The sequence below is a fragment of the Thermochaetoides thermophila genome (assembly GCF_000221225.1).
Source record: "Thermochaetoides thermophila DSM 1495 unplaced genomic scaffold scf7180000011816, whole genome shotgun sequence".
In the NCBI taxonomy this organism is placed as follows: domain Eukaryota; kingdom Fungi; phylum Ascomycota; class Sordariomycetes; order Sordariales; family Chaetomiaceae; genus Thermochaetoides; species Thermochaetoides thermophila.
In genome coordinates this window covers 4,716,212-4,727,321 of record NW_006383032.1, presented here as the reverse complement: position 1 = coordinate 4,727,321, position 11,110 = coordinate 4,716,212, and the positions used below count along the sequence as shown (strand labels likewise).

At 51.3% G+C, this 11,110-nt stretch overlaps 3 protein-coding genes across 3 annotated transcripts; 2 read left to right on the top strand and 1 right to left on the bottom strand.

Annotated features, from left to right (window-relative positions):
- Positions 1 to 2,495: 2,495 nt before the first annotated feature.
- Positions 2,496 to 5,942, top strand: CTHT_0033600 (GTPase-activating protein for-like protein; the record flags this gene model as incomplete). Its single annotated transcript, XM_006693735.1, has 4 exons — positions 2,496 to 2,592; positions 2,693 to 5,548; positions 5,606 to 5,739; positions 5,796 to 5,942. 4 exons carry the CDS (start codon positions 2,496 to 2,498, stop codon positions 5,940 to 5,942), a joined length of 3,234 nt encoding a protein of 1,077 aa, XP_006693798.1.
- A 753-nt stretch (positions 5,943 to 6,695) lies between these two features.
- CTHT_0033590 (uncharacterized protein) lies at positions 6,696 to 7,482 on the bottom strand (the record flags this gene model as incomplete). The annotated part of the gene is made up of 2 exons (XM_006693734.1): positions 6,696 to 7,270; positions 7,335 to 7,482. The coding sequence occupies 2 exons, from the start codon at positions 7,480 to 7,482 to the stop codon at positions 6,696 to 6,698; spliced, it is 723 nt and encodes a 240-aa protein (XP_006693797.1).
- A 2,253-nt stretch (positions 7,483 to 9,735) lies between these two features.
- On the top strand, positions 9,736 to 11,027 carry CTHT_0033580 (uncharacterized protein; the record flags this gene model as incomplete). The annotated part of the gene is made up of 2 exons (XM_006693733.1): positions 9,736 to 9,746; positions 9,911 to 11,027. The coding sequence occupies 2 exons, from the start codon at positions 9,736 to 9,738 to the stop codon at positions 11,025 to 11,027; spliced, it is 1,128 nt and encodes a 375-aa protein (XP_006693796.1).
- Positions 11,028 to 11,110: the final 83 nt, after the last annotated feature.

Sequence of the window (11,110 nt, the reverse complement as noted above, 5' to 3'; positions counted from 1 at the left end):
CCTGGACAGGTAGATTGACACGTACGGATTTTTTTTGAAGGCATCTACTCACCGAAGGAAGGAACCTGGACAGTCGGATGGTCTTGGAGTACTATAAAGAGAAAGATCATGGGCAAGTCATCTTGCTCTGTGGCCACTGCACGCTGTACGTATCTGTCTTCATATCTAAAACTCAGAGCACGAACCTGCAATTTCTCGGAATTGAAGCCGGCCTGAGTGTAACATTGGGGGTTCAGCACCTCATTATGACCTTCCAATGTTATGTTTTGACAGGGAACGGCAGCTCTAAATGGATCGGAGAATCATGTCCGTTAGTGTAACTGGGTAGATTTCTCGTCTAGCAGAGGAAAAGTGAAGTGGCAAGGTTATATATGAACTTGAGAAAGTCACCGGTGGGCGAAGAGAAAGAAACGTGACAGACATTTGGCTTGATCAAGCCCTCCCAAGTGCTACTACTATGATATCAGCAGCGTTAAATTCTTTTCAGGGCACGCCTTTATATGACAGTATGCATGAACCTCCGTAGAGACTCTTTGTTTTCTACTAGCATCCGTATTTTTCCTACTCGCATTTACTGAGGATAAAGCGGCATCTTTGTTAAAAGGATTATTGGTAGAACCAACAGGCAATTTCTTAAACCGGGTCATTGTCTCTAATTGCCTAAAATGCTGTCTACAATGAGGTACGTAGGCTGCAAAACCTCGGACACACAGAGTTCGAGCAATTGGTTGCAGCTGTTTCTGCTGCTCCTGCTACTGTGAAGTATGCATCACTAGGTAAGCAAGGACAAGGCCAGCATTCCAGAGAGTCGCAACGGTGTTGGATCAGCTGGCAAACTAGTTTTATTTTTTGGCCTTTCTCAGATTGTCTCACATTTACAAACTTGAGGACGTAAGACTGTGAGCAGCCAATACCTACGTCGTACAGCGGTTTACCCTAGGTGGTGTAGCACGCAGGACCAGCAAATACAAAACATACAGGGATACGGATAGAAGATCCAGAGGAAAAAGCAGAACAAGGTTCAATTACATAGTATGGAATTTGGAGAGGAGAAACAGGCCATCGCGATAGAGAGCCCGGCACTAGAGAAATTGTCTCACGGTATCAACATAGGCGAATCCCACCCTCACTATCGGGCCGCGGCCGATAGCAGCGGGAGGGAAAAAGAATGGACGAAGGCCGACGACAGTTGTCGAAACCGTTGTATACTTATGAACCTGTTGCAGATCGTACACTGCTCACCTACATGCAATGAATGACTGGGGCAAGAGGGATTCAGCATACCGGTTATCTTAACAGTAGTATCGGAAACATAGAGGGTCGGCTACCTCTAGTGCTGGTGCTTAAAGAATGGTGGGTTTCTAAGAAATGGAAAAAATCTACTTCTTACTGGAAGTGTGGCTTATTGGACGCCACAGCACATACTTACCCCAGGTGCCTTTCCGTAGAAGTTCAAAAGATTCCGGGTCTTTACTGTTCGCATAAGGTCGCCTGACGCGGCGATGGATAGGGTGACCAGATCCCGGTCATGATGGATCCTTTGACCTGTGCGCCCGCACGGCAGCCGGTCGTCGACGCGTCCCGCCAACCCTTGTGGTCTACCCCTGACCGCAGCCTGAACCCCTGGCTGGGCTTGGCTCTGGCTCGCCCAGCAGCGGAGGAGAGAATGCGAGGGCAGCCAGCCGAATTGGGCACAGGAAACAGCGTTGCCAGCACCCGCCAAAGGCGCGACCAACCTGGGATCTAACAGCGCACCGCGGTCTGCTCTTCACCTCCGACCCTGGGTAATCATCTGAACCCCGTGTCAAGATCCATCAGCCAGCATTGGACTTTGTTGCTTGCTCGGTCGCATATTTTCGTCCATTTAAACTCTACATTCTTGCGCTGCGTGGACCTTCCCAGACTCCTCGCCTTGGGCACTTCATTCAACCACTGGTCCTCATTGTTCCAGGTCCTTAGTAGTCTCGTCATCCTTCATTCCCCGCCTCCTTCGATCCCGCGCTGCGCCTCGAGCTGGGCCTGGACCAAACGCTCAACTCACGCTCCGCCCCTCGTTTCCTACTCTCTGCTTTCTTTCGCCTTTGCCCAGGGCTACAAAGTGCTTACCTTAGGTAGATGAGAGACGCCAAGCTGCCCCAGTTACGACGCTGGTCTTCGTTTCTTTCAGCTCGGTGCATTTCTCAAGACAAGGACAACACGAGCTAATCCCGCCCTCTTTGGCAGTCCGTTGAGGCACGTCGGGCAGCTAGCTGACTCTTAGCCAACCCAGCGCTCGAGACTCTACCCTGATCATCGCGACATCTGCACACGGCTCGATCTTGTTGGCACCTCTCGACAAGCAAGGGTCGCTTACCATCCTGGAACCGGAGATCGGTTGCTTGGCTTCTTTCTACCCGACAACCGAGGTGATAACCATTTAGCCAATCTGTCAGGCTTTCGAGGATTTCCTTGGCTGAGGTCGACCAGTTGACGCGATCTTCCCGATTGCCACCACCATGGATGAGTATCTGGACAATACCATGGAAGCAGAAGAAACCTACATTTGTAAAGGGTGTGGTGAGATTTTAGAGGAGGGAAAGGCATTTGAGCTGGGTATGTTCAACAGCATGCTTCTGAGCCACCCGCTCAAACTCACTTGATCATACGGCCCATAATCTGTGGCAAAAGCAGTATGCTAACCTCTCCTTTCCAGCTGGGAACCGATGGCATCTTGACTGCTTTCGTTGTAACAGCTGCCGGACCCTGCTCGACTCTGACGCGAACCTGCTCCTCCTTGGCGATGGCTCCCTCATTTGCAATAACTGCACGTACAGCTGCAGCGCTTGCGGCAACAAAATTGAAGACCTCGCGATCCTTACGGGAGATCAGGCCTATTGCGAGCCATGCTTTCGTTGTCGGAACTGCAAGAGGAAGATCGAGAACCTGCGCTATGCAAGAACGTCGCACGGTAACCTTTGCATGAGCTGTCATGAGTCGCTCATGGCCCGGCGGCAGAAGAAGTTGAAGGCTGCCCAGGCGAAGCGAGAAAAAGAGGCGTCGCCTCTCCTTACCGACAAATCGCTGCCAGCCCTGCCCCCAAATGCTGTTCCGCCGAGCGGGTATGCGAAAGATCATCTCCTGTCCGATTCTGACAGGCCGACGGAGCTGTCGCCTCCTCCCCGTGCCGCATATGGACGGACGGACGCCACACCCCGGAGTGGCTCAAGACCGGATCGCTCTCCCGATCGAACGCACGAAGCGCATAACGACTCTTCGCTCGCTCCATCGACCTCGAATTACAGGCACAATCGCAACTCGGCCATATTTGCGATTGACCAAAGCAATGGCGATTCGGAGGGTTATTACATTCCTGTAGCTCTCGATCCCAATCCTGCACCGTCTATAACGCCAACGGCCCAGTCGATGTCGGAGGCATTTGCCGAGTCTAGCAAGAGGAACCGAGACAGGGACTACTATAGCGCCCAAAAGCTATCACCGGCTCCTGAGAGGAGAGCTGATGCCCCAGTAACCACACCCCATATTGCGTTCCAGGAGAAAGGTAGACAGCCAACCCAAGATTTTGAAGCTCCTCGGCACGATAAGCCACAGAGAAGGCTCTCCAAGAGAGGTGGAAATCCTAATGCTCCCTCTGATGACAAGAAGACCGCTGTTTCGAAGACTCAATACAGCGACGACTTCAAGTTGCAGGAGGCCCCCATGGGCAAGAAACCGGCTGACTCAACGCCCACGAAGGCACCGGCTCCCCCGCCACATGGGCCGGCGGATAAGATTCCCCCTCCAAGGCCTTCACAGGATCGCTGGAAGGATGAGAGATCCGAACCCTCTCAATCCCGCCCAGGTCTACCCGAGAGCAAGTTGAGTGACACTTATATGCAGCCCAGGCCAGCACCTCAACCACCTACTCAGGCTGCTAGCAAGGAAGGGGCAGTTTATGCCAGCGATTCATCAGAGCCCAAACTGCCACGTTGGAGTTCTGGCGGTGACTTGAACCTGGAGGAAGATATGGCGCGGATATTGGGCACGGATGAAAGTTCCTCCTCAATTTTGCGCAGAGTGTCGAATGCTGTCCGTCATGGACGTGCCAACAGTGATGCATCGAACCATGTTCGCCTTGGCCATAGCCGGAGTGTCAGTGAGACCACGAGAGGCACGTCATCCCCTCGTTGGCCCAAGACGCCTATGGCTGAAGATCCCATGAACGCAAGCCAAGTTCCAGACGTTACCAGCCCTATCTCACTCTCCGGTTCCGCGCAGGACGACCCCGCATTCCTGAAGCGGCAGTTGAGGAACTCGGAACAGCGGGTTGCTGAGCTTGAACGCCAGTTCAACTCAGAGAAGGATCTCAAGAATCTAACTAGGAAGGTTAACGAGAAGAGAAAGACTGTCTCTGACCTGAACGCCCAGACGGAGATCATGATTCGGCAGCTTGAAGTCCTTGCTGGTTATGTGGAGCGGGCGAAGAAGACTGGCGAACCCCTAGATCCTCGAGAGCTGGAAGAATCTGCGATCAAGGAGTTTGTTCAGAAGCTTGAAGACGTGAAGCAGAAGTTCCAGATTTCTATCGAGAAACTGATCCGCGAGCGGGACGAACTAATCGAGCAGAGAGACCAAGCGATTGCTGAGAGGGATCGCGCCTTGATGGAATTCGAGCAGCTGTCCTCGAAGAACGCACAGTTGGCAGACATGAATAATGACCTGACTCATCAAATTCAGGAGAGGATCAAGCAGCAGGCCAACTCCGCGAATGGCCTGGGCATTTATGGCCATGCCAAGGGTGTCTCTACCGCTTCGGTTAATGTAGATTCGGCAGGTCTGCAAACTGGCTCTACATTTATCGGTGCGGATGGGGAGGAGGTCGTTGAAGGGGCCACTGCCGTCAACGTCCGCAAGGGCCAGGCCAAGAAGTTTAACTGGAAGAAAGGTTCTAGCAAAGTTGCCCAAAACATTTCCAAGGGCATCAACCGTGCTGCGGGCGCCTTCCAGCAACAAGACCAAAATCGCTCTCAAACACATCCACAGCTCAACAATGACAACATTGGCTTACCGTATAACATGACGGTTGCCCAGGTTGATTCCCCGGTCACGACAGCTCCTCCGCCCCCCAACCGATCCAATGATTCTGGAAGGCAAGGTTTTGGTTTCTTCAGCAAGAAACAAAACGTTCCGAAGTCGACGTCCACCAACAACGTGACACCAAATGAGAAGCTTGCCCCTCCCCCTGTCGTTGCCGAGGCGCCCAGCACACTGTTTGGGTCTGATCTCGTTGAGCGGGCTGATTGGGAGAAGAGGCAGATTCCAAGCGTTGTCACTCGCTGTATCGAGGAGGTGGAGCTTCGTGGCATGGATGTTGAGGGCATCTACCGCAAGACTGGCGGCAATTCTCTTGTTAAGATGATCCAGGAAGGCTTTGACAAATCGTTGGATTTTGACATTTCAGACCCGTCTCTTGATATCACGGCCGTGACGAGCGTTTTGAAGCAGTATTTCCGAAAGCTTCCAAATCCTCTACTTACGTTCGATGTCTACGATCGCGTTCTGGAGTCTAACTGTAAGTTCTCGTTACTTATCATTGGCGATAGTACATTGGTGCTGACAGCGATTCTAGCCATCCAAGACGAGGCTGAGCGCTGCGCTCACCTGCGCGAAACGATCAACATGCTTCCACAGAAGCACCGCGATACCCTTGAGTTCCTCATGTTCCATCTTGCCCGTGTGGCCAGCCGTGAAAATGAAAACTTGGTACGTAGCATGCATGAATGTTGCAACTTGAGGATCGACATGCTAATTCACTGTAGATGTCGCCCAAAAATCTCGCTGTGGTGTTTGCGCCTACCATCATGCGCGATCACAGTCTCGAGAGGGAGATGACAGATATGCATGCCAAGAACTTAGCTGTGCAATTCTTGATCGAGCATAGCCACATCATCTTTGGAGAGGCATGATTTAGTTGCTTTTGCCGAGTTTCGTACAGTGCCCGAGGGGTGGGGGGTTCGAGGAACGTTTTTGCAATAGGAGGAATGGTGTTGGAGTATGAGGCTCATTGTTTCGGTTTTGTTTTAGCTTCTGCCATTGTGTGGTAGTGGTTTGGTGTTCGGTTGTCCGGCTTTGGAGGTTTCTCTTCGTCACAATCGGCACCTGTATATAGCGTTGCTTTGTGGAACATTTGCTTCCTGGCTTTTTTTCGTTCTTGAAGAACGGGACTGGTGGGCGAGGAGTACGAAGGACGGTGTGATGTTTGGGTCAACGGATGCTTCATGACTACATTTGTCTTGCCTTATCCCTCCTTACGTTATATATTTTTTTGTTGATTAAACTTCAATGGAACTGAGGTAGGAAGATTTGAGATCTTGACTTCAGGAGTTAAGTAGTCTTTATCGCTGGGCAAGTGTAATGACAGGAAGTTCCGTAGGCGTTGGAGTCTTGAGATCCTCCAGCAGCTATCATATGGCCTACCACATCAACACGGCCCATCTGTGATGAGGTAGGGGTTTCAAGATTACGAATTGTTTAGGACTTGCTGAGCGATACGTTCCCTGACCAACAACAATCTCACGGTTCATAATATTCGCCAGCCATGTACATTATGGGTATCTGAAAGGAATCAAGGAACATGCAACACCAACCGAACACTCTTTGGACACACACTATACCACCGGCGTCTCAATCTTGGAAGCTAGTCCATGAAAAGACGAAACTTATTCTTTCCCCATCAACTTTTTAACCTTCTCCAGCAGCACTGCGCTCTCTCTTCCAAGCTTCCTTTTCCCGTCTTTCCCAGGCTGCCGGGCCTTAGCCATCATCTTGCGGAGCCGCTCGCGCTCGGCAATGCGTTTTTGTTTCTCCTCCTCACGCCGCTTTTTCTCCGCTGCGCGCTCCTCAGCTTCCTTCTTTGCCTTCTCGGCCTCCGCTAGCTCCTTGCTGAAATAGTCTGGCCTCCTCTTCTTCTTGGGACGCCGGTCATTAGGGCCGTCTTGTTTTCCCTCTTCTTGCTTGTCTTTTCCCGTAGTCTCTTTCGACTTATCCCCATTTTCTGGACGGAAAGATGCGGCGCTTGCAGCTTCTAGCATAGCTTGGCGTTCTGGGTGCATTTGCGGAGTATTATCGGAGGGTTGTTGATCGGCCGTTTGGGACTTGAATGACTCGGGCTGGGTGGGATCAGCAGGAATCGGGAATGGATTGGCAGGCGCGTTCTTTTGGTATTCGGCCTTGACTTTGGCATATTCCTTTTTGACCTTGGCCTTTGTAATGAGTTCTTTTTTGATCTTTGTCACTGGAAAACGCATACATTAGAAAGACGCTCTCAAGAAAAAAGAGAAGCAACGACACTGATGTACCTTTCCGGCGCCAAGGACCGTCAGGAAGGTTCTCGGGGCCAACACGGAAGCCATGCTTCGCCTTTTTTGATGTCCTAGCATTATCTGCTGAATGTGATGCACCGGCATCAGAAGATTCATCCTCTTCACGAGCTCGTTTGGCAGCCATTATGATGTGTGACCCCGCTTGGCAGTAGTGTTGTCGCAAAGACAAAGTTGGCGATGTAGGTCTCCCAGAAAAAAGCATGCGATAAGATAAGGAGTTTGGCTGGGATCTCGAGCTCTTCCCAACTAATGCCGCCCACTTGGCATAACCTCTAGGGTGGAGCACTGCATGCATTAGGTGTCCGTGCTTTTTCGAGTGCATACTGTACAGATAACTGCTGGTTACCTACCTACTCCGTACAGTTCAGCAAACCTAACGGGACTGTGTTCAAAGATGTGCTTGGTAAAGCCATGTCCGGGGCCTTTGCTGTGAAAAGAATAACATGATCAAAGTATGTGCAATGAGCCAGCAGTGGCTGTACTAAGCCGGATCCGAGCCTTTCTCCTTGTTGATTATTGACTACTTAAGCAGGAAAACGCCAACTCTCCTACTGCTCCTGATACCAGCAGACAGATCGTTTTGTTCAGACAGTGTCTGGTCAAGGGCTGTTTTTGGGTGGTCATACTGTACGGAATGTCTGACGCAAGGGCCTGGTTCAAAGCAAGGTATTTGGCTTCTATTATCAATCAGTCGGGTGAGCCATCGTTAAGTGCAATCCCAAACTGCGACCACGCTGTGTCCATCTCCCCATATAAAAAGGCAGGATGCCAATGGCTGTTGATATAGGGATTGCCTAGCAGAAGAGTACTACCAGGACATCAACGCTCAGTCCAACACTACATCTGACACTCATTTTCGGAACGTCATCGGGGCGGTTGTCATTTGTCATCTTGATGAAAGAGACTGGACGTGGACATCAGTAGGTGTGACCGCGCCCACCGTCACTCTTGCTGGCAGTCAGAGCCCCCCTGAACCACTCCGCCACCTAGACTGAAAGTGCCTGCGGTATCCTTAAGCTTGTGGAGGCCGTGTTATTATAAGGGCCCTTTGGGTGCTTGCTTGGGTTCTCGACAATATCCGGCGGAATCCAAGACCCGAGACCCCAAGTAACAGGCATCAATCAAGCCTTGAGTGATGATGGTATTGTGTGCCCGAATCCAGCGGCTGCCAATACCATCCCCCCTCTTGTTCATTGTTACTCATCTCACCGAACCAACAAGACTGAATTTACCTTCTGCGATCCTGTTTACAAGCCTTGAGCTCCCAAGCCGGACTGATCTGACTCTGACAGCGGCGGCCCCGTTGGCAGCTTTGTACACACATCCCTATAATTCATAGAACGCGCCCAAGCCTCGAAACCTTTCGATCGCAAACATGGGGAAATGTCTCGGTCGTCGTCCTTCTGAGGAAGACATTTGTGCTAAATTTTGTGAGGGTTCTGATCCTGATGGCCTTGCTGGACCAACCACACCTCCCCGACTCCAAAATGCAGTTACAGACCGGGCCGAGCTCATCGAACGCCTAAAGAGGGGTGAAAGCCCAACATGGATACCAAGCCGTCACGTATGTTTTTACTTCATTTCTCCCTTGGTCAGGACTTAGTTCTCTGGACTAACTGAGGAGAGTAGCTTGGGTCACTCCTTCAATCTGAGAAAGGCTCCGAGCCGCCCCAAACGCCCAATCAATCCCGCCCGGCCTCAACTGGCTTGCTTCCTGCTGCAACCATCACTCCCGAGAGACAAGATCAAAGAAATCAACTGAGCATCGACGATCTGCAACAAGCTGGGCTTGGTATAGAACGCCCACGTTCCGCGCTCCATGCGGGCAACTTCACTCCCCAAGAGCACTCTCCCATCTCCAGCATGGTTTCCAAGACTGTTAAACCGAAGAGCCCTTTCCAATCCTTTGATCCTTCATGGGTCGGCACTTCACCACCTAGAGATACCCTCCATTTCGATTTTACCGAAGGCTTTCGCAGTTACAGAAGAGAAGCGTTCCACTCACCTTGCCACTCTCCGTTGAGCTCTTCGCTCTCGCCAAATTTCTTATACATGCCGCCAACAAGTCCCTTGGCACGGTCTCAGAGTAATGATGATGTTGACCTGAGTTCACCCTTCAACAGCATCAACATACAAAACAGTCCTTGCAGCACACGTCGTCATACATTAAAACATACCCAATCCTCCTTTGTCAACCTTTCGAGCAGTGTTCAGACCCTAATTCTTCGAGAGAGGACGTTCCCATACCAAGCTCATCAGCCTCGACGCTCGCTCAACTCGACGCCCGTGTTTTCGTCCTCAGGTTCTGACTTCCAAACACCGTCGTTTTCTCATCTCCGAAGACCATCCCTCAGTCCAGAACACTCACCCTTGCAGCATGCTTCCATGGTGGGTTCGTTTGAAGAAAGCATTCTTCGAGGTCGCATGTCAACATCTCCGTCCAAGCCCATAGAGTTCCTAGCCCAAATTGGTGTTTTGGGCTTAGGAAAATGCAAACAGAGTTTACGCTGCCCACCTCATGTAACGCTACCTTTCTCAGCTGTTTTTTACAGTTACGGTGGGACTTCTTCAAGCAGCAGTAAAGTTGATGAAGGCCCAAGTCCGTACGTAGGACAGATAGACTTGGAGAATGGGCTGCCAAACCCAGACGAGGAGCAGAGGCTCAAGAGAAAACTACAGTCCAGGATACAGGATCGCAAAGGCCTTGCCAGTGATGAGGCACAAGTAAACGACAGCCAAGCTGAAGCGTCTGAAGTCGATATCTCGTCCAAACCTAAAATCAAGAGGCGTTCACGATCCCCGAAGGCACCTCCTGGGGGCTGTTACCGCATACCAGAGAAGGGGCAGCTCCAAATAGTCATAAAAAACCAGAACAAGACCGCAGTCAAGCTCTTCCTCGTGCCATATGACCTCACAGGAATGGAACCTGGCACAAAAACCTTCATCCGCCAGCGGAGCTACTCCGCTGGTCCTATCCTCGACCCAGACATGCCCGAGAGCGCCAAAAACGCAGCGACGGCGGCGGCCGTGGAGCGTCCAACCCTCCGTTACCTTATCCACTTACACATATGCTGCACCTCCAGGGGCCGATTTTACCTCTACAAGTCCATACGTGTCGTATTTGCCAACCGTGTGCCCGATGGCAAGGAGAAGCTACGTAATGAGCTCACTTACCCAGATCCGCGGTTTACCCCTTACAAGCCCATGCGGGTGATGCACCCTCCTTCGAACATGGCCTCCAGTAACCAGATTCACGACAATTCATCGTTTGGGTCAGAACAAACCCTACGTCACCACAGCGTCGGCAATCTACATACAACATTAGTCCATCCCGCGCTACACCGTCATCCCCTTCACAATCATCTCCACCATCACCATCACCACGTGCATCATCAGCAGCGGGAACAGAAACAAGACCAAGATAGCCCATCCCTAACAAGTCTAAGTTCGGGGGAAGGCTCTTTCCCAATCATGGACCCCTTTGTTCGAACTACAACCGCCATCAAACCCTCCAACAGCGGCGGCAATGTCATGGGGAACGAAGGTCTTCTTTCTCAGCAACTACGCGAGTTCAGCGCATTGCGACAGCAGCAGCAGCAGCAGCAGCAGCAACAGCAACAGCAACACCACGGAGAACAACAGCAGTCGAACTCACCATCATTGCGATAACACGAACACAGTAGTTCCAGGTTGAGACCAGTGTGCCAGATCAGAATACAACATCATGGGTACCAAGGAACTACCAATCGACA